The sequence below is a fragment of the Heterodontus francisci genome, chromosome 13 (genome assembly GCF_036365525.1).
Source record: "Heterodontus francisci isolate sHetFra1 chromosome 13, sHetFra1.hap1, whole genome shotgun sequence".
Lineage (NCBI taxonomy): Eukaryota > Metazoa > Chordata > Chondrichthyes > Heterodontiformes > Heterodontidae > Heterodontus > Heterodontus francisci.
In genome coordinates, this window is record NC_090383.1 from 17,092,962 (window position 1) to 17,117,131 (window position 24,170).

The 24,170-nt window shown below is 41.0% G+C and overlaps 1 protein-coding gene across 2 annotated transcripts in view; it reads right to left on the reverse strand.

Annotated features, from left to right (window-relative positions):
• Positions 1-1,296: 1,296 nt before the first annotated feature.
• LOC137376249 (sodium/potassium/calcium exchanger 3-like) overlaps positions 1,297-24,170 on the reverse strand; it is a 451,264-nt gene continuing 428,390 nt past the window's right edge. Inside the window, exons 15-18 of one of the 2 annotated variants that reach the window (XR_010976157.1) lie at positions 22,054-22,166; positions 19,104-19,169; positions 6,292-13,457; positions 1,297-3,318 (exon numbers count right to left, since the gene is read on the reverse strand). Coding sequence is in view for 1 of the 2 variants with exons in the window: in XM_068044421.1 (XP_067900522.1) it covers positions 13,308-13,457; positions 19,104-19,169; positions 22,054-22,166 (329 nt within the window). In the remaining variant the exon portion in view is untranslated. Of the gene's footprint in view, positions 3,319-5,029; positions 13,458-19,103; positions 19,170-22,053; positions 22,167-24,170 lie in introns of those variants that run through there. The other variant, XM_068044421.1, reaches the window with a different exon arrangement.

Consider the following 24,170-nt stretch of genomic DNA (forward strand, 5'->3'; position numbering starts at 1 on the left):
TCTTTTCTGAACACACTGCATCTTTGAATGTTAAATTTGTTTCCATCATCTATATTTCATTAGTTTTCTGTTATTCTCAGCCCACTGTGATTCCCTACTGTCAACAAGCCTGGCATCTTATTTCTCATGTTCCTAGCATTAATGTAGATACGTATTATAGATTTACCTCCTTTATGTTCCCAGGGTCTGGCAATTCCTAGCCTCCATTTCTTGTATGTGTCTCTGGGTATTGTCACACTTGCCCATCTATTGACTATCTGCTACCCTGCTCAATCTCGTCTGGGATCTGCTTTCCCCCCCTGTTTCTCCTCCCTACCTGGTTTAAATGATTCTTGATTGCTGTCTCAATGTGTTGAGAGTGAAACCATATTGGAAATGGACCACAAAGGGAAAAAGCAACTCAGTTCCAAAAATGAAACTCATAGTGAGAAACCACAACTACTTCAAACAAAAGAAAATCCTTAATAAGCAGGCAGATCAAACCTTCCTTGAAGTTGAAGAACTATATGCCTTCTAAACTATTAACCCTTTGCGTGACTTGATTTTGTTTGTGGAGAGATACAACTATGGAAAATTGTATTTTTGCAGACCCTGGAGTTAAGTACCTTCCATAAGGCTATTCAAACGCTTTAATAATTACAGAGTTGCACAGAACCAGTTTTGAGTCACAGTGTTTTAGATTTTGCTTTTTTAAAAAAACTTTATTCAGTAACAGGGAAATATCAGGCAGCAAAGCAACCGTTCTCTGTGCTTTTTAAAGATGTTCTGAGTATATTTCAATCACAAGCATCATTACATTAGGTATTTCACAAAAGCTTCAGGGACTTCAGTGAGTAACTTCAAACTGTGCAAAATATTGCTACTTATATTTGATTAAAAAATAAATGGAACATTATTTGGTGACATGATGCACAATGCACTGATGACTCCAATGTTTGGCATAAAGCTGTAGGACACAAGCTTATCCATGCTATTTGTCACATGCTGTTTTCAATATCAGCCAATCTGTCATGGGAAGACGCCAAATGTGGCCAAGCGTTTCCATGAAACAGGGACAATGGGGAATCAACTTTCACCTAGTGCCGGGTAGATACTTAAAGACCAGTATCTTAAAGACATAGATATTGGCAGCAGGTATCTTCAATCTCCTTTCTTAACTGTGCAAAGCATATGTGGCATAGAAAAAAGTGTTTGGGTGGGGGTGGGGGTGGGGGGAATAATTTACTTAAAATAAAACAAGTTTTATACTGCTGCCTCAATGCAGCAATTCATTAGCTTATTAATAAGGAGGTACTTATATGTGGAAAATTAATCATTTATTTATTCTGAGAGTTTGCCAAGGAAAATGACAAGATTTAAATATCTACAAAAGTTAACTGTTAATATAGATTTCAAGATTCCTCAAAAGATCCTACTAAGAATTGGTTGCTTTTATCAGTAATTTTAAAAACTGGAGTTCGTGAAGCAATCAGTTTCATCAATCAACATTTTCTCGACAAGTTGAGCCAGTTCAAGGTGCTAAAGATCACACTACATACAAATCAATAAATTAATGAGATGCTTTATACAAGCAGTGTGTATGGAGAAAAGTAGAAAAAGTGCTTGCAAACTTGTAAAATAACTTGATTCTGAATAACATGTTTAATGAATTGCTAAAAAGAATCTTTATATATTTTTTCGATGTGCACCTGAAATGCATAATGTCACTCATTGGTTTGATAACAGTGGATAACATGCTTTGTTTTGTACAAACTCCATTTTGCCCTAACAGCCCTATTTTACAGAGCAAACTACTACTACTTCAGGGAAAAGGACAAATACATTTTGATTGAATTGTAGGTTTGCTTATAGTGCAGAGTAAGAGAGACACATGCAAGATGTTATCATAGAATTCAACAGCGTCTAATAGTATTACAGTCAAACCAAAGGAAAAGGAATTGAAAAAAAGCTTAGCAAATCTCTTTAGGGATCTGTGCATCAGTCTGGAGCAGGGGTTCATGACTACATTTTTGATGAAGTCCCCTGTGTTAAGGCAGAGGATTAGATCTTGATTTTGTGAGAGTGTGAAGCAGGTGATAGCAAGTCAGCAGGTTAGGGTTAGGGTTAGGGTTTCCAAAAATCATGAAGGACGTCAAATGGGCTATTGACTCGCTACCTCCCAATTATCACACAAAGTCAAGATCTATCTCAGATCTATCTCTTAGCTACCTCTCACTTAGCTGCTATATATCAATATCATTGAAGCAATGAGTTACTATTTGATTTCTTAGCTCAGTGATGAGAAAATATTTTCATCAACAACAATGTATCTTAACTGTTGAGTCTATCGAAAATAAATGGAAGCTGCAAATAAGTGGAAAGTAGCTACCAAACCCCCAATAAAGGCTTTAGCGGGCTAAACAAAAACACAGGATCGAGGTCTGCTATTTTGTGCACCCCTAGTCTGGAAATAAATCAGATACAGAAAAGTGTCAGTTGGAGACTGTTGATAATATTCATTGAGATCAATTCCTTTAAACACACTGAGATAGAAACCAGTTCACCCAGACTTGTCTGATATAAACTACATTGATTATATCTGGGGGTGGGGAGTGGGGTCAAGGGGAACACAGTATTTTCAGTCACAACAGTTTTGTAAATCATCATCCTCCTGAGCTACAAGTTAATTGTGGAGGTTAAATCCACATTTCTTACTTTAGCCTGTCACTTCCTCAAATGTTCATGTTAAATAAAATGTTAATTACAAACAAGCTATTGGTAAAGGGAAGACTGTATTTAGACCAATCCAAACAGGTTTCTTCCTATGGGTCAACAGAGAAAATTGATTAGATTGACCTGGTTACTATCTGAACCGTCACAAAGTCTTCAACAAGAAGATACATTCTTCCTGCTGTCAGTCACCATTATAAAAAAATAGAGCACACATAAAGCATTCTTACAGATCATTTCTTTAAAAAATAAATCCGCCCTAGTCTTTAAAATTCTTTTTGTCTTTATTTGTAAAGATATTTAAAACACTGCCCCGAAGCTTTTGAGAGGAAGAAAATGGGGGATGTGTACCATCTTAAAGCTTTGCTTATCTTTCTTGTAACCATGGGAAGCCGCACAGTAAATGCTAACTTCGTTCTGCAGTCAACAGGTTTTCACAGCACAGCAAAACTCCCTGTAGGGAACCACTCTGAGTTCCTATTTATTGGCCAACAGAAGAGGGCATCCCTGCTGTGTGCACACACGTGTTCAGTGTTTAGGCTGGGGTTGCCAACTCTCCAGGATTGTTCTGGAGTCTCCAGGAATGAAAGATTAATCTTCTGGACACTCCTGTGAATAACCCAAGAGAAAAATTATAGGGACATTAAAAATATGTTATTTTGACTTTCTTTGACCACTTTCGTTTATTAGTAATAAAGATATTGGAGATGTAAAAAACGCTATTTGACTGGGTGAGGCTGTTGGTGGGAGGTCATGTGATGAAACTTCCAGGAAGACAGGAGTTGGAAACCCTGGCTTAGACCATAATTATGGAGAGATCTAACTGTGAGCTCACACATAAAAAGTTATATGATCAATAAAGAAATTCATCATGAGAGCTTCAGGGAATCTGACCTCAGTGGGAATCAGCAATTCCTGTTTCCACATCAATGATACAAACTTAAAACCTGGCTTAAAGATTTATGAATGAGAAAAGAAACCAGGTTGAAACATACTCATGGTATAACTGGCATGATGAAGAATTTGCTGTATTTATTGCACTCGCAAAGCAAATCCCTGAGGTAATGTTCCAGGATCAAAAAGAAAAAGAAAGACTTAAATTTATATAGTGCTTTTCATGACATCTCAAAGTGCTTTACAGCCAATGGAGTACTTTTGAAGTGTAATCACTGATGTAATTTAGGATACACAGCAGCCAATTTGCACACAGCAAACTCCCACAATCAGCAATGTGACAATGACCAGATAATCTGTTTTTGTGATGTTGACTCGGATAAATATTGGCCAAGACACAAGGGATAACTCCCCTTCTCTTCTTTGAAATAGCGCCATGGATCTTTTACATCCGCCCGAACAGGCAGATAGAGCCTTGGTTTAATGTCTCATCCGAAAGATGGCACCTCTGACAGTGCAGCACTCCTTCAGCACTTCACTGGAGTCTCAGCCTTGACTTTCGTGTTCAAACCCTGGATCAACCTTGTTCATAGAACAAGCACAAGGTTCCAACTATCTACAGAATCTACGGTGGCCTCAAAGTATAAATATAGACTACAAATTGGTGATGTATGCTTTGCCCTCCATGTTGACTCAAAGTAGTCGTCTCACTAGGTAAAGCAGGTGTGGGCACCTGGAGTTTTCATGGAGGCGGGTCAGGGAATTCTCCCAATCTTCCAAAGTAACTTCAGTGGGTGCATGCCAGTAATACTGGAGAAAGGACATAAATGGCCATTTACTCTATTTCTCTAGGGGGTTTCCGTCAATCTTTCACTGAGACATGATATTGGGACAGCCAGCAGGTATGTCCAGTCTGTGGTTACACACAGCAAAAACAAAACCAGCAAGAGCAATACAAGGGGCTAATGGATATCTGCAGATGAATCACAAGACAGATAGCCAATGTCATATATTATAGGAGCAAATACAGCAGTTTCTGATCATCAGCTACACTAGATTACTACCTGAGATTCACTTACATGCAGCAGTTATTATAAGTATATAGCGACATTTCACCTCTGACTTTTCTTAATCTTGCAGCAGCCCACTTTTATGTAAACCTTTTGATCTTTAAAGATAAAGGTAGTGCTGTCTCATTTTAGACAAAGAGTATTGCCTATGTTACAATGAAAAGGCTTGAAGGTATATTGGATCGTATGAGTTGCTTCCATTATAGAATAGCTCAGTTTAGGTAGATTCACTATTTATTGCAGGTAATATTTGGTGCATACTCTGCAAGTAGACTCTGTAATTACCTTTAATTTATAGGAATGAATAAAGCCAACAGATTGGACAGGACACTTTAAAAATTATTTATTATTGGCCTGATGTATGGAAAAGTAGTTGTTTGACAAAAATTTGAACCAGATTCTACTGGCCCTCGCATAACAGAAGAGTACAACAACATACTACCGTATAGTCAACTCCAGTTTAACAGAAACCTGCCCTTCCTTCCTCATGTAGACGTTTAAATCGCCCAAATCAGTCCCCTGTTCATTCCTATTGTATAAATTCCTTATCCGAGCATAAAATATTCCACTGTTGTCTGTTTATTCTTACATTTTTTTGTGCTCATCAAGCTGAGGAATGCTAACACTGGGGAAATGAGCACAAAGATGTCAGCATTAAATACTCCCAGGTCTGCATACTGTATGGTCAGGTGCAAAGTAAAGCTTTCTCCACTATGTTTCAAGAATGTGTCTCAACCCACCACCCCTTGCCTCCCAATCCCGCACCCTTGGAAGAGCATGGAATGTGAAATGGTTGAGACTTTCCCAAACCCATTTTATTTATGATCCTTCTTCTCCTACCAATCTGGGCTGGATCAAACAGCAATATTCCAACACATTGTACCACCCAGTCCACTTAATTCTATGTTTCTATTTTCAAGAACGCTACACATTATGAACAGATAAACTGCTGCCAAATGTCAAGTCGAGACAGCAGTGCATCCTGGATATATAATCATTTTAATTTATTATAGATGTGCTAGGCCAGTGCTTTACTTTCTTTAGGTTGAATTGCTGAATAAATGATTAAACAGGCTGCAATATTGAAATTTTCAAATTCCCAATTTTATTTGCAGAATTCCCGATCCAGACATAATCCTGACCCAAGCGGACAATTTCTTGGCAAAGTAGTAACATTTTTGAAGTATTTAACTGCATGAGAACTTAATGGAAAAGTACAGAAAAAGCCTCATTATTTATACATGGAAATCTGCACAAAAACCATTTTGATCACGATTGATTCCAATAATGGAAGAAAGTAACTAGAAAAGTGGTTAAAATAAGCTGGATCATCCTTCCTGGAAAATGGCAAGATGAATAGAATTCGCCATCTTATCACCAAGGTCCCTGAAGTAGGATATGTTTCTGTATGACTTTCAAAACATCATATTGTGGCATTCATGATAAGAACATGAACATCTCAGGAACTCTGGTGATATATGTGGAAGAGGGGTGCTCCTTCTAACACACTACAAACACATTTCTACAGTTATTAATAAGCATCATTATGAATTAAGGAGGCATTTCGACAGGTGTGTTGATTCAAAGAGGACATCATTTGGCAATTTAGTTAGATTACCTGGATGATGTTGCCTGGCTTTGCCTTAATTGTGGGACAATGTGAGGCCAATCCAGCGGTCAGGGCCTTTAAGAGGAACATCTTAATAAAAAAAAATGAGATTGCAATTAAACTATTCGATTGGTCATTTTAAAGTGATATGTTAATGAAAACAGGGATATGATGTGATTATAATTAGCCTTGGGGACATAGCCTATAAATTAGAGCCAGGCCTTTCACAAATGAAGTTAGGAAATACTTCTACACGAAAGGAGTGGTAGAAGTTTGGAACTCTTTTACGCAAATGGCGGTTGATGCTGGGTCAATTGTTAATTTTAAATCAGAGATTGAAGATTTTCGTTAATGAAAGGTATTAAGGGATGTGAAGCAATGGCGGATCTATGGAGTTAGGTCACAGGTCAGCCATGATCTCAATGAATGGCGGAAGCAGGCTTGAGTGGCTAAACAGCCTACTCCTGTTCTTGTGTTCCTAATATTTAACTGCTCAAGATTCATGTCCCTACACATAAAGACTGATTTTCAAAATTCGTGCACTCCACCACAAAGCTTTGGAGCCAGGAGACCATATTGGAAAATCTCAAATGCATTTTTGTTTCTGGCCCCTTTCTTTTAATCATGCCCTTAATTTTCTAATGTGTGCTCTCAACAGATTAGATCCTGCAATAGGTGCATGCATTCAGAAAATCAGTCCTACTGTCCAAATGTTAGGTGGGTCCCACACATTTCCGTTAGATAGCTGACATATCCTGTCGGATAAACACAAAAAATTACAGCAGTTAAACACACACAATCCCCGAAACCTTGCACAGAACAAAAGCAGCTGTTAATATATCCCCGTCAATGCTATTTTGCTGCCATGAAACTACTGAAGATGATGTGGGGGCACATTTTGGGCAACTATCTCCAACCTGGACCATGCTGCCAGTCAAAGTTTGTCTTGATCACTTTGTTTTCCCTGCCATGCCTTATCAGAAACAGCAACCTCAGCTTGGGCTGTTCCATATTGTTTTGGTAACTGATTGCAAAACAAAAAAATTATTAGTTCCTTTGAGGGCAGGAATGCTCAATTTTTCTTTTGGCGGGTGGGGGGGGGGGGGGGGGTGGAGATCAAAAAAATTCACAGTACAGCTCCAAACATCAATGCACAACCTCTTCTATTGCAGCAAGCCATGTGGGGAACAAAGAAAAAAATACGTCTTTCACACCAAATGTGAATCTAATAATTATTAAATGCCTGAAAAATAGATAGTAAAAATATTGCTCTTTTGCTTTATGGCCATAGAAATTTAGACCCACATTAGAAATTGCTGTAAGGTGTACTAGATTAGGAGTCACGCAGCATCTATCGGAATGGAAATTAGTTTTAAAAAATGTGAAATTAGTTTAGTTTAGTGATAGAGCACTGAAACAGGCCCTTCGGCCCACCGAGTCTGTGCCGACCATCAACCACCCATTTATACCAATCCTACACCAATTCCATATTCCTACCACATCCCCACCTGTCCCTATATTTCCCTACCACCTACCTATACTAGGGGCAATTGCTAATAGCCAATTTACCTATCAACCTGCAAGTCTTTGGTATGTGGGAGGAAACCAGAGCACCCAGAGGAAACCCACGCAGACACAGGGAGAACTTGCAAACTCCACACAGGCAGTACCCAGAATTGAACCCGGGTCGCTGGAGCTGTGAGGCTGCAGTGCTAACCACTGCGCCACTGTGCCGCCCTAGCCAAGAAAGTCTTCTATTAAAATAATTGGACAGTTATTCCTGACAATACTTGATAAAGTATAGCTGAGAGAATATTCGTGTGTTAATATTCTGTAGCAGTCAAGGACTGCAGCAGTTCAAGAAGGCGGCTCACCACCACCTTCTCAAGGGCATTTAGGGATGGGCAATAAATGCTGGCCCAGCCAGCGATGCCCACATCCCATAAACAAACGAATAAAAAAAAAAGTCATCTCCATTGTTGCTTCGCTTTCATTTACTGTCTTTGGCCCTAGATAGTGCGTTTCTGCAAAAGACAGAACTCTCTTAAAAGTTGACCTTATTCTTTACTGAACTGAACAGGAGCTGCACAGTTAGCACAAGTCCTGCAAAAGTTTTTTTTTTATATAGGTTATAAGAAACCTCAATGATTATCCTGTTCAAAAATGTCCTGTTGGATTCTTACAGGTTTTGTAAGGTGTACTGTAAGTATCCACTGAACATCTTGAGTTACAATAAGTGATTTTAACAGGGTTCTTTCTACAAGTCAACTTTGAAATCTTATACATCTATATACGTGGGATATCTGAAAGAAATATTCCTTTTATGCATTTTTACAACTTGGTAAAGCTGCAGTTGTGTTGCTGAAATTGCTTTAAAATAGATGTAGAAATAGTTGCTCGTATCCATCTATCATGAAGGAAAATTTGACAGAATGGTTAGATTTTTACTGCAGTACTGTGTTATCCACGGCGTAACTAAAGCTAGGTACAGCAGTAATGACACGGGTATTTAAACTGCATGTTCTGGCTTCAATACCATGATAACATAAGTCCCTAAAATAATCCTTACAGTCTCATGGCACAGTGCAATGTTTCCATTGGAATACACCTCAGATCTTTAATACTGAGCCATCTCACTGCTGTTCTCGGGGAACCAGTAGCACAGATCAAAATTCAACACTCATCGGCAACATAGTCGTAGCAGAACAGGTATCATATCTGCTGTGCAAGATTTATACAAAGGACTTTATTGTGGAATTCAAGCCGTACTTTTTGAAAGGTAACAGGGGCTACTGTGCATCTGTTAATTAAATAACTACTTACTGGCTAGAAATTCTGAAGCTGTTAAAAAAATGCATGGTCTAATCTGAGCCCTACCGACATTGCCTTCAACTTTTTGTTAATGGGGGTGTTGTGGAGGGGGCGGGTTACTGGAGAAGAGCTAGAAGGGCTTTTCAATATCAGCATCTGAGACTTAATCACTGGGAGACTATGTTGTCGTTGCTGTAACTTTACTGCAGCATGAAAACGGTGGTGTAAATGGAGATTCAGTTATCAGAGAAAGATGGCTATCATTTTTGCGCATGGGTACTGCAAATGGGATAAAAAAATATTCACACAGGAGGGTTGACATCAGGACGCACTAAGCTCGTCTCCTCCAAAGTTGGACAAAACTGACAGATTCACTTGCAAAAGTCATTGCTGTATGTGGCAGCAATACTAAACAGAAACCAGCAAATGTACCTGGCAAAGCAAAACAGGAGAATATTACACCAACTTACATAAATTAGCCAAAGTCCATTGCACTGGATTTGACCCATGACTATTGCAGCTCAGCAATATGGGTATGGATATGTTTTCATGAATTGGTGCTTTACAGTGTGACAGCAAAGGTTAAATTGCAATGCTGGCACCTCTTGAGTATTAATCAATAATTTAACTACAGGTTTTATTTCCTTCATTTACGGTTCATATGTTAAGGGGTGAATAAATCTGAGGTGTAGGGAAATGAGATGGTATAATGAGTTGCTGAACCAACCTGGTAGGCCATGGAGTGGCAAGATCTGGGTTTATGCCTCTGGTTCCCTGTTGAAAGTTTTCAATATTTAAGATGTCATTGGAGAAAGGAGTTCTGTGGATACCAGCAGTCACCCAGGGTCATTCTGATGCCTGGCTCAAAACTGACATTAACAGAGAGTAAGGGAATTTTGAGTGCTGAAGAAGCCGTCAGAACTAAATGAATACAAAGAGTGCTGCATGTGTGTGTTTTATGGAGTGGCAGAAGTATGCAACAAAGGAGCATACCAATTAAACCTTGAAAAAAAACTTTTATTCGACAAATATGAGGGAGATCTCATCACAGGGATCATTACAGCTTTACACAAGCTGAATCTCACAATTGAGTGACTAGAACTGACATCATGCAATATTTCATTGTTGACTTGTTTGAAATTAGTTAATAGTATATTTTCTGTAAGATTAAGGCTACGAATGGACTATAATTGAAAAAAATGAGGGGTTCTCAGAATCTATTGCAATTGAACTAATAGGCACACTAGATTCAGAGCCATGCAGATACCAGAAGTACTTTCCAGATAAACTGCATCAATTGGGTGACCAGTAATCACAATTCCTCAACCAGTGAATTCTCACTGGGCCTTGCAACAAAAGCTTCGAAAGGAGGGAATATCAGGCGGACTCAACCAAGGCTGCTCTTGTCTACCGTCAGGAGAGCAGTTACAAAATGGTACACAAGTCTCAAAAATATGTTTTATAAAGCTCTTGAAAACTGAAAATTCATAATGATATGTAAATTCTGATAATATATTTTATGGTGTGAGTGAATTTTTATTCTTTGTCCAAACCCTGGATTTGCAGTGGATTTCAAAGATGAAGAGAATTATAACATTTACCTCACAATACCAAAGCAGTGTTGATGACACTGCTTTTTGAATACAGTGCTAGGACAAATGTCTGGCCATTCACTGTAAGGTAAGCCAATGGCCATTCTACAGGGGTTTTCACTTTACAAAATAGTTAGTTAAAAGTTCCAAGTTCCTTAAAGTCCTTTTCACACAAAGAGATCACCTAGTGAATACTCTTGTGTTTAACCAGCTTACCGGTAGAAATGCAACTTTAATCAACTCAACTCACCGTGACAGTAATGCTGACCAACAAGATTAGCCTCCAAGACAAAATGCTGTTGTTTACATGCCACATATTCACCTAAACAGATTATATTAAACTTCAAAAGGTGATCACGTTGCATTGACTTATTTTGCAAAAAGGTCGCCACTAAATATTTACTCCAGCTAAACATTAAGATGTGAAATTCTGTTTTTTGTTAACTGACAAAAGTTGACTTGCACATAAAGTGACAGGACATTATTCCCAAGGCAAGAATTTCAACCCCTTGGATTTGGAAAGAAAACTACAGCAAAAATTAGTAAATGACAAAAAAAAGTTGATGGATTCAAATAATTAAACATTTGATAGATGTATGGTGTATTTCAACCATTTATATCACAAGCCTTTACATGCACAAGTCCCCATGTTCAACAGTTCTGTCATCTCAATCTCCTGGCAAGCTGGCAATACAGTTTAATTTTAGACTTTGCTTTTGCAAAGAGATCCTACGCTGGGAGCAGATTGCAGTGCAGGGGATCAGGAAGCTATGAAAGATTAGCCTATTCTTCGAATTCTGGTTTAAGGATTCATGATGGAGAGAGAAATAAAGAGAGATACAGATGAAGAGAGAAAAAAACAGGCATTAACACTGTAAGCATATTTACTGAAATCACAGCATGGAGATCAGGATTGAGTAATAAGGATAATGCAGTACATATAGCTAGTGAGTAATCCACACACAATGTATTAGACTCCCTGGGGCCAATCCAACCCTGAAGCTTAATGTCCATGAAAAGTTTGAAGTGCATTAAATTTCTCATGTATTGTATCCCCAGAGCAACAAAAAAGTCGAGTTCTTATTGAAAACATCATTTAACACTGTTATGTGGGTGTTGGCTTGTAAACTTTGGTAAGGTGTGATACATTGTATAATAATCCACCCCTTTCAAATTATAACTTGGGGATTCAGTGGTATCATTATATATTCACTTAAAAAACAAAGGAACGAGTTAGATTTAGATCGAGACAACTAACTACAATCAGTTTGGTGAAGCCATTTTGTAGCAAATTCATCTACAAATTTATTAACTACAGCAACAATTAAAGACAACAGGCTTCCTTGTCACGGTCATTTCTTCTCTGTAAGAAGTGGAAAATAAGCTGAAGAAGACAATACACTGAGACCAGGGGTCAAGCATGCAGGTATGCACGGAGCTTTCAATTATTCCTGTAAAAATGTACTGTGAAACTGCAAAGTGGCCTCCTGTGCTGTTTTTATAAATATATAAATTAAACATGCTTTATTCTTAAAACTACCTGTACAGACAAAAACTAGAGCAACTTTGCTTCTGCAGCTGCACCATTTGTACCTTAATCAATATTTCCAAATCTAAAACCGTGCAGCAGGGTAAAACTGTGATATAATAATATCTTATATACTCTACCTTTTTGAAAAGAAAAAATTCCCAATATATACATTTTTATACCATCAATATACACACATGTACCATTGACTATGCAACCGTTCCAACAACAAAATAAAGCAGTTTCGTGCAAATGTACCTCCTGGAAAAATCAAAGTCTTGTCAGGAGGGAGTAGTATCTGGGTACAAACTGCAGTGACTGTAGAGATTTCAAATTTCACAACTCAGACTCTGTATGAAGCTGTGGCTCAGAGCTTAAGTTCCACTTTTCTTTCAGCAGTAGGAACAGCTGGTGAACATAAGGACTCTTGTCGATATGTACAATCTTGGTATTCAAGCTCTCTGCGGAGGGCAAGGGGGTTGGAGAGTGGAGATAGGGAGGGGAGAAAGTGAGAGGTAAATTCGCAGGGCAGTATAATCTCTTGCTTCCAGATATACCTTATTCTCTTCAATAGTAAATACCACTGTACACCTCTATCAATCCCACTCATCTGTCTCAGGGCAAAATTTTTTTTTTCTGATACAACTGAGAATATACAAACGTGGCAGGTACATTTTTCCAGCCTTACGTTAATTAGCAGCCAACAAAATCAGATAAGTTTTGTGTGTGTGTGTGTGTCTGTGTGTGTGTGTGTGTGTGTCTGTGTGTGTGTCTGTGTCTGTGTGTGTGTGTGTGTGTGTGTGTGTCTGTGTGTGTGTGTGTCTGTGTGTGTGTGTGTGTGTGTCTGTGTGTGTGTGTGTCTGTGTGTGTCTGTGTGTGTGTGTTTATCATGACTCCACATAAATACATTAAAAATACGTTCACATCAATACAGGTGTTTCTTTTTTCTCTCAAAAATATGTCTTGTACCAAGTTCTCAGTAAGAGCAGCTCCATGCAGCTCACAACAATAAGCCATGGGACTTCAGCTCTTTGTATTGTTTTTGTATTGCACTGATACCAAGGTGCTCGCTCCCAGGTCGTCGTCACTATACATCAGTGGTCCCGGCACATGGGAAGGTTCACAAAGGTGAAAACGTTGAACTCTGTCATGATGGAGAAACACAAGAAAACGGCGTAGAGGAACAGAGACACACACCCAAGCTTCTTATCTAGTTTCCACTTGTTCAAATGAACGCCAACCACCTATGGAGAAAACAACAAAAGCACCAACACATTTTAGGGTTTCTTTTAAAACCATCTTCAGTATCTCACATTTCAATCATGCGAATGATTATTTAGTAGCTTTACAAGGGCTCATGTGGACCTTTGTAATTAAAAACACAGCAACAAACTAGATGGTACCACAAAGGAACATTAGCAGCAGGAAGAGGCCATTCAGCCCCTTTATCCTACTGTGTATTCAATTAGATCATGGTTGATCCACACCGCAATTCCAAGTCCCCACCTTAGCTCCAGATACTCTGATACCCTTACCTAACAAAAATCTATCGATCTTTGTCTTGAAAACTCCAACTGTCCTCCAATGTCCACAGCCTTTTGGGGGAAAGAGAGTTCCAGTTGAACATAAGAAAGAAGAGTAGCAGTAGGTCATATGGCCTCTCGAGCCTGCTTTACCATTCAATAAGATCATGGCTGATCTTTGACCTCAACTCCACTTTTCCACCCGATCCCCATATGGAGGAGGGTTCCAAATATGTGTTAAAAAGTTCTTTCTGATTTCACACTTGAATGGCCTAGCTCGAATTTGAAGATTATTTCCCTTTGCCAAACCTGTGACAATTAAAAAAATCCTCTCGCTTTAGAAGACAATTAATCCATGTTGTTTCCCTTGCTTATTGAATTTTGCAAGCTCCAGTAACGTAGATCTTGCTGTGGTTTTTGTGCGCTTTAGATATTACATTTGATTCATATTAATCTTATTTTTTTCCTCCCATTTGCTCTGCTCATCACCTGAAGGTGCTGACTTTTACTGGGGTTCCTTCTAACAGAAGGACACTACTACAGCGTAGCTGCGTATCCTAGCTGCCCAAGTGATTTGATGGCTGATCCTAGCTGCCATGTATTAGCAAGTAGCTTGACTGGGGATGAAGGGTGAAGAATGTCACAGCTGAGCCTAACTCGAAACATGATGGATGTATATGTTCAAGATGAAGCCCCAGAATGACAGATCACTCAAATGCAAAGTCAGGTGATTATCATTCTACAGAGCAGTGGCAATTAGCAGTATACAGCCTGAACTGGCTGCCATAGCTGCAGCACTGGGCTGAAATTTATACTCCCGCTGCTGAAATCGGCGGCAGGTGAAAACAATGTCACAAAGCTGCTGCGATATTAAGCGCAACAGCTTATTTAACTCGCCAGAGTGGGCTGCTCTCCCCGATGACGGGAATGGGGCGGACTGCCCGCCCCCGGCAATGGCATCAGCTGCCTGTGCACAGGCGCTGATGCCATTTTTAATGGGCTTCAAGCCCTACCATTTAATTTAAATATTTAAAGAAAAAGTTAATAAAAAAATTAAATACATTTATTTTGCCCCTCTCCCACCTCCTCAATAACCATAAAATGACTTGCCCTCTCCTCTCCAAAACACTTACCTTGACCACCTGACCTTCCCACCCCCGCAAAGTGCATAACTTTTAACCTAAAACCCTTCCCACCATCCCCTACGCCAATGATGTCTCTTTGACCCCATTTCCCCACCCCCGCCCTGAGGAACTTACCTCCTCCCCCCTCTCCACCAGTGGAGCACCTCGTTTCCCCAGATGGGGATTCGAAGGTGTGAGAGTGCCGGCCAGCTGTATGGAGATCGCACTGTGACAGTTGGCGGGAGTGTAAATATAACGAATTCATTGATTATAATTTATTTAAATATTTAAATGGCAGTCCCGCTGCTGAGCGGTTGGGGGTGGGGGGGGGGGGGTGCGCCATGAGGCCTCGACACCGCCAGCAATATCGGGCCAGGCCCACCCAGCATCAGGGTGAGTGGTGGCCCTCTCCCGGCAGCATTTTCCAGCCCCCACCACCACGACCCCCGACGTGGGGAGGTGTCTGTAAGATTCAGCCCAGTGTGTCCGATGTTGAGCAATTTAGTAAGCTGGTAGTATACATACATGCACCCTTGATATTGTCAAAATATGAATGATTGTTGGTTGGTGAGAGACCATTAACGACCTAAAACCGGACAGGTGAAGGAACAAGGATGCAATCCTTTAATTTTGGAATGACAGATTTTAAAATGAGCTACCTAAGGAAAAATTCAACCTCTGATGAATTAGAACATAGAACATAGAACAGTACAGGCCCTTCGGCCCACGATGTTGTGCCGACCCTTTAACCTACTCTAAGATCAAACTAACTACCTACCCTTCATTCTACTATCATCCATGTACCTATCCAAGAGTTGCTTAAATGCCCCAATGTATCTGCTTCTACTACCACCGCTGGCAGCGCATTCCACGCACCCACCACTCTCTGTGTAAAGAACCTACCTCTGACATCTCCCCTAAACCTTCCTCCAATCACCTTAAAATTATGCCCCCTGGTGATAGCCCTTTCCGCCCTGGGAAAAAGTCTCTGGCTATCCACTCTATCTATGCCTCTCATCATCTTGTACATCTCTATCAAGTCACCTCTCATCCTTCTTCGTTCCAATGAGAAAAGCCCTAGCTCCCTCAACCTTTCTTCATAAGACATGCCCTCCAGTCCAGGCAGCATCCTGGTAAATCTCCTCTGCACCCTCTCTAAAGCTTCCACATCCTTCCTATAATGAGGCGACCAGAACTGAACACAATATTCCAAGTGTGGTCTAACCAGGGCTTTATAGAGCTGCAGCATAACCTCACGACTCTTAAACTCAATCCCCCTGTTAATGAAAGCCAACACCCCATACGCCTTCTTAACAACCCTATCAACTTGGGTGGCAACTTTGAGGGATCTATGGACGTGGACCCCAAGATCCCTCTGTTCTTCCACACTGCCAAGAATCCTGTATTTAAGCCTGTATTCTGCATTCAAATTCAACCTTCCAAAATGAATCACCTCACACTTTTCCAGGTTGAACTCCATCTGCTACTTCTCAGCCCAGCTCTGCATCCTGTCAATGTCCCGTTGCAACCTACAACAGCCCTCCACACTATCCACAACTCCAGCAACCTTTGTGTCATTGGCAAACTTACTAACCCAGCCTTCCACTTCCTCATCCAAGTCATTTATAAAAATCACAAAGAGCAGAGGTCCCAGAACAGATCCCTGTGGAACACCACTGGTCACCGAGCTCCAGGCTGAATACTTTCCATTTACTACCACCCTCTGTCTTCTATGGGCCAGCCAATTCTGTATCCAGCCAGCCAACTTTCCCTGTATCCCATGCCTCCTTACTTTCTGAATGAGCCTACCATGGGGAACCTTATCAAACGCCTTGCTAAAATCCATATACACCACATCCACTGCTCTTCCTTCATCAATGTGTTTTGTCACATCCTCAAAGAATTCAATAAGGCTTGTGAGGCATGACCTGCCCCTCACAAAGCCATGCTGACTATCTCTAATCAAACTATGCTTTTCCAAATAATCATAAATCCTGTCTCTCAGAATCCTCTCCAATAATTTGCCCATCACCGACATAAGACTGACTGGTCTGTAATTTCCAGGGTTATCCCTATTCCCTTTCTTGAACAAGGGAATAACATTTGCCACCCTCCAATCATCTGGTACTACTCCAGTGGACAGTGAGGACGCAAAGATCATCGCCAAAGGCGCGGCAAACTCTTCCCTCGCTTCCCGTAATAACCTTGGGTATATCCCGTCTGGCCCCGGGGACTTATCTATCCTCATGTCTTTCAAAATTTCCAGCACATCCTCCTTCTTAACATCAACCTGTTCGAGCATATCAGCCTGTTTCACGCTGTCCTCACAAACGACCAGGTCCCTCTCACTAGTGAATACTGAAGCAAAGTATTCATTTAGCACCTCCCCTACCTCGTCCGACTCCAGGCTCAAGTTCCCTCCACTATCCCTGATCGGCCCTACCCTCATTCTGGCCATCCTCTTGTTCCTCACATAAGTGTAGAACGCCTTGGGATTTTCCTTAATCCTGCCCGCCAAGACTTTTTCATGTCCCCTTCTAGCTCTCCTAAGTCCATTCTTCAGTTCCTTCCTGGCTACCTTGTAACCCTCTAGAGCCCTGTCTGACCCTTGCTTCCTCAACCTTAAGTAAGCTTCCTTCTTCCTCTTGACTAGCTGTTCCACATCTCTTGTCATCCAAGGTTCCTTCACCCTACCATCCCTTCCTTGCCTCATCGGGACAAACCTATCCAGCAGTCGCAGCAAGTGCTCCCTAAACAACCTCCACATTTCTGTCGTGCATTTCCCTGAGAACATGGTACTTTTCTAAAACAGCTTTTGGTAACATCCAGTTAGCCTCACAGCTCCAGCGACCCGGGTTCAATTCAGGGTACTGCCTGTGTGGAGTTTGAAAGTTCTCCCTGTGTCTGCGTGGGTTTCCTCCGGGTGCTCCGGTTTCCTCCCACATGCCAAAGACTTGCTGGTTGATAGGTTAATTGGCCATTATAAATTGCCCCTAGTATAGGTAGGTGGTAGGGAAATATAGGGACAGGTGGGGATGTGGTAGGAATATGGGATTAGTGTAGGATTAGTATAAAATGGGTGGTTGATGGTCGGCACAGACTCGGTGGGCCGAAGGGCCTGTTTCAGTGCTGTATCTCTAAACTAAACTAAACATCACATCTGACTGCTCAGTTGAAGAACAATTACAGGTTTAAGGACCGGAATATTAAAATAAAATAAAAATCAATGTCAACAATTTTAAGTTACATTATGTTAAAATGACCAAAAGTTCCCCTGATTTTAGTTTCACAGATTCATTCGCGAAGCCAAAGAGGTCACATCGGTTAAAAGCAATCAATGTCACTAAGTAATCAAGTTTTGGTAACTGAGAAACATCAGCAATGTTTCTCTAAATATACTTAATGTGGGGCCTCCTTCCAGTCAGGTATAGCCTGAAGCTGCACTGTGGTAATGTCCTTCTATTTTTAAAAAAATCCAACTATCATTGCTGTAGTAAGTGCTCAAACTGAGGATTAATATTGTCAAATTCCTTCAATTCATACGGGTGCCATAGCGCAAGATAGTGCTGGAGCTTTTCGACCAGTCTGATAAGCAATTGGGACAAACAGAACAGAAAAGGATTTCTTCTCCTGCTCTTGCTAGTGAGATAACATTGTGCTTTCAAATCCTTGAGAGGGGCTTATCTGCAATAATACATCAGTTTGCTGACACTCTCACAGCAGAAAATAACGAGGAAGATGAAGTTAACTGGTTAATTTGAATTTCTGGTCGTAAATGAGTGGATTTTTTCACACTTATGAAGAGGATTTTGACTAAAGTTGGACAGATTGGTTGAACTGGTATCTCGGTTTAGTTGAAGGCATTTTAAGTTTGACGTGCCTGTCTGAGAGAAGGGAAGGAAAGCAGGTTACGTGGAAGAGAGCAGAATGGAAAGAGACAGTCCAGTAAGACCCAGATTTAAAAAACGCAAGAATTTATGAGTGCAGAAAAGTATGTGCAGAAAAAAAAAGTCTTTGAGGAAAGAAAGTTTGAGGAAGCTCATAAAAAAACCTTTGAATTGTCTCTTATAGAAAGTCAACAAAACCAGATGTTATGACATCAATAGCGTACAGCCACGGAGTTAATTATGGCAACATCATTGTACAAACAATAATTACAGTACATCAGTATCTCAGCAATTGATCAGTCTCACAACAGACTGGCAATGGAGCCAGCTCGAACATGATATGAGTGAATACTTACTGTTACAAAAACAGAAGCTAGCAGCAGTCCCACTGAATATTTAAGCCCCCGACTGTTCAACGCTAACTAAAAAAGAAACAGAAAATGTTTACGTTCTTTTTAGAAAATGTCATGGTGTTCATGCTAGACCTCTTTCTAGGTCATTTCTGCTGACTAGAGTGTGGTACGATATGCAAAAATTGCAAATAAAAACAGAACGTCCTGGAAATACTCAGCAGGTCTGGCAGCATCTGTGGAGAGAAAAACAGAGTTAACGTTTCAGGTCTTTGACCTTTCATCAGAACTGGCAAAGATTAGAAAACAATCAGGTTTTAAGCAAGTGAAGGGGGGCGGGGAGTGGATTGGTGGGGAATAGAACAAAAGGGAAGGTTTGTGATAGGGCAGAGGGCAAGAGAAATTAAATAACAAAGCTGTCATGGGACAAAGGCAAAAGTGCGTGTTAAGGTTTGTGGTAAAAGACAAAGCATTAGTCAAGAGAGAGTGTTAATGGCAGAATAATGAGCAGCTCTAGAAAAATATAAAAAAAGGCCAGTCATGCTCTGAAATTATTGAACTCAATGTTCAGTTTGCAAGGCTGTAGAGCGACTAATCGAAAGATTAGGTGTTGCTCCTCGAGCTTGCATTGATGTTCACTGGAACACCGCAACAAACCAAGGACAGAAATGCGGGTATGAGAGCAGGTGGATGTCATGAAATGGCAAGCAACCGGCAGTTCGGGGTCATGCTTTCGGACTGAGTGGAGGTGTTCCGCAAAGCGGTCACCCAATCTATGTTTGGTCGTCCCAATGTAGAGGCGACCACATTGTGAGCAGCAAATACAGTATACTTAATTCAAGGAAGTACAAATAAATTGCTGGTTCAGCTGGAAGGCGTGTTTGGGGCCTTGGATGATGAGGAGAGTGGAGGTAAAAGGGCAGGTTTTAGACCTCCTGCGATTGCATGGGAAGGTGCTGTGGAAAAGGGACGGGGTGTCAGAGGTGATGGAGCAGTGGACCAGGGTGTCGCGGAGGGACCGATACCTAACAAACCCTGTGCCTGTTTTTCATGTAGACTGAGCTGCTCATTATTCTGCCATTAATACTCTCTTTGGACTAATGCTTTGTCTTTCACCACAAGCATTAACACACTCTTTTGCCTTTGTCCCATGACAGCTTTGTTATTTAATCTCTCCTGCCCCTGCCCTATCACACACCTCTCCTTTTGTTCTCTTCTCCACCAACCCCCCACACCCCCTTCATCTGCTTAAAACCTAATTCTTTTCTAACCTTTGCCAGTTCTGATGAAAGGTCAGACCTGAAACATTAACTCTGCTTCTCTCTCCACAGATGCTGCCAGACCTGCTGAGAATTTCCCGCACTTTGTTTTTATTTCAGATTTCCAGCATCTGCAGTATTTTGCTTTTATTTTATGTAAAAATTACACTTTAGTCCCCAGCTCACTGGCTAAACTGTTATTCTGTTGCCTTTCCCTCTGCTTTCTCCTATCAACTCTTGAAGATAATAGGACAGCTATTCCAATTCCTTGCAAGCATGTATCTGAAAATCACTGAACCAATTGCCCACAATTTTTCAAAGAGCACACTCGGCGTACAAAGTATCTCTCCATGTGTGAGGACTTGGAAAATCTGCTCCAATGTCTCACATTTGCACAGGTCCTGGCAGCCTCTGGTTATCTTGGCTCAGATGCACTTGCTCCTTGTGTGAGCTTTGGCAGCACGTGTTGGCGTACTGCTCGTCATAGGCATGGGGAGAGGTCACAATGAAGCTTGATACTGTTCTGTCCTAAAGTCTTTGATGATGAGCAATGCTGAGTTGGGTGGGATAATCAACTTTGCTCCATCTGTATTTTGACAAACCAGTGCCTGTAATTGGGGGCACTCCCAGATTTGACATTATATTAACCCTTTTGTGCTTTATTGTCATTTGCATTTACGACTCTGATCATGAAAGAACAAGTATCCCTCTGCCTGGACCACAACAGGTGACTAGCAATTGGTGGACATCCCATTTTTACAGGGACTATCTCAATATTGTAACATTTGCAATGCTGGTCATTCTGCAGTATTTATCATGCCCCGTTTGCATTGCAGATGGATATAACACCAATGTCTGTGTTTGCCTGACTTATATTTTGTTGGGTCTGAAGCCCTGGGAACACTGTGCGCATGTAGTTCCTTTAGGGTTTGGTTCACAGCTTTACAGTTCTGGCCAAAGACTTTCCCCAATGTCATGCTGGTCCATAACTCAGCTGGCCTGCTGAGTAAATGGGTGTTGAGGAGCAAGCCCTGGGGTTTGTGACCATTTATGTTGGCCAAGAACTTATGAAGTGGTATTCTCTGCCTCTGGGGGCAGGTAGAAGGGGGGGGAGTCACTGCCTCGCTCACCTCTAACACTGCCTCCAAATGCACCACTGTGACACAAATTGAATGGAAGAGCCTCTGAATGGATTTGTTTGGTGAAGTGGCTCGATTTCCCTCTTTCCCCACCTTTAAGAATTTTGGGTTGTTAAATATTCATCACCGTTGAACAACCCAAAATTATTTCAGGTGGAATAAGAGGGAAATGATTGGGTGGGGTTACACGGTGGGATAATGCAATTTTGGTCAGATTCTGATGTTAAGATGTTATGGGGGGAAAAGATATGCCAGGCCCTTGATCAAGAGGAAACTGTGCAGGTTTTTGATGGGCAGAAAATGATGGTTGAAGAGACTGGCAGGACGGGTAGGGTTATGAGTTGGGGAGGGAGGAGAACGGCAGGATTAGTTCTGAACTCCTACAGTGTCAGGGAGTTGAAGAAATATTTGTTTTGGGATGGGTATTGTGCGTCACATTAAAAAGCTGCATGGTAAATAAACTCAAGCCAAAGGGGTGAAGACTGGGGCCTGACAGTTTGCAAATATTGTCATATTTTTATACTCAATAACTGCACAGAAATTAGAGAGGAGACTTACATATGAGCCGTAATTCACTGCAATAGTTTTGATAGACCAGGGTAGACCAAGTCCCATCAGGATGTCAAAGACATTGCTTCCTATAGAATTAGATACTGCCATATCACCCATGCCTGCGAATATCAGAAGAGGTAATTTGTTATCAAACATCCTATTCATTTTTTTATTATTACCTCGTACTTTTTGGACATGTTGAGCGATGAGTCAGCAAGCACTTCCTACATTTATTTCACTTTCCCCTTGTCAAGCTCTATCTGATGAACAGAGGACACATGCCGTTGACTTTTACTTACAATGTGCATTTCTTTGTACTGAACGTGATTTGCCATTGAATAACCCAGGAGCAAAGCCATCCTGCTCCCTTTGTGAGATTCTGGATGTCTCCTTTGAGTCCACAATCTCTCCTAGATGGATGTCTTGAGCAAATGTAATTATTTTGCAGTGAGACTACAATTCCCAATCATTTATGTACACTAGGAACAACAGGCATCTCAGCTTGGACTCCTAGGCATCGCACTCAATACTTCCCCCAGCATAACCCAATGTCCCTTATAATGACCATCTGCTTCCTTCCCTTTAGCCAATTGCTAATCCATGCCCATGTCTTACCATTTCTACCCTAGTGAATTCAGGAGTCTTTTGGAAATCATATAGTTTTCCTGTGGGATGTAACTGCTTCAAACATGATCTCAGGCATTGTTCAGATAAGGTCTGGGAGGTGAAGAAACTCTGTGGGCTTTTATTTATTAGGCTATTTTTATATGGATATACTTCCATTTTATTTCTGCTTATTAATGCCATTAATGTTGTAATTATGTCAAAATAATGGCAGTTTGGCATTTGGGCATTTTAATGTTTGGCAGTTATGCTTCTGTTGCCCTTTTGAAGAACCTTTCCCATATTTACTGACTTCCTTGTCTCAAAGTACCCTGGTGTATACTTCATCCACCTTAGAGGTTTATTGGTTTGCAGTCTCTACATCATATTGGAAACCTCTGCTCAATAATGTCAAAGCCCCAGAGCACACAAGTGTGCTTGATGATGTCCGTCACCCTTGGTGGATTGGGCTGGATCTGCTCCTCACCTTCCTGCAGCCGATCCTTGGATTAGCTCCCGCATCTGCATGGGGTTCTGTGCTCTCGGTCCTTGGGTTTCACTCCCACTGTTCCATGCTCCTCTGCTGATATAATGGATCTGCTGGTATGCATTACCAACATCGAGGCCACTGCTCAGTTGACCTCTGGATTAATCTCTACTGGCTCATGGTTGACATTCCAAAGAGACCTTGTCAGCTCTCTATTTTCCACCAGACAACCTACAACAGTGTGGCCACTGATAGTCTGTCCTCTAACAGCTCCTGCACTTACTCACCTCCTGCACTCTCTGAACCTGGACATGGTTTGTCAATGCTCCAAGTTGACTCCACACAGTATACAAGTCAACTTCATCCCATTACAGGTCCTCTGATTTTAACCCTGGACTCTCCCATATCATCTCCTCCCTATTCTCTGTTTCCAACCGGGAGTCTCCTAATCTTTGTCATGTCTATGTAACCTGAATTCCCTCAATGTCCATTCGTGTGGATATTTTGACTGCCAACTTGGACTCGAGCCCAAGACTTCTATCTCCCTTTTTATTTTCTTCTCTGACACCTCTTGGACCTTTCCCTCCTCAACCTACCCACCAGGCTCCCCTTGGAATATAAATTCAAATTGTTGTTGAATGGTGATTGTTCGTGTCTTCTCAGGTTTAAAAAAACTGTAAGAAGTAGTTATTTAGCAAATTAACTATCTCCTGGTCACTCTCATACAATGAAGTTAATATATCTGTAGCTTCCAGGTTAGCCTCTGTTGTGCTTCATCTGACTCGCTCAAAGTATTTCACAGATCTCCTCCGATAAAGGTTTACCAAGTTTGCAGAATAGGGAGAGAGCGTTCACCGAGTCAAAATAAGATTATACAGAAAGAGGTCAAAAAAGTGATTGGGTTGCCAAGAAAAAAATGGAAGATGGATAGTATGAATCAAGTATACTTCAGGATATTTAGAGAGATAAGGGAGATATCTTATGGTATGGATGGTTTTTGAAGAGGTAACATCCCACATTGATAGGGTTTCAA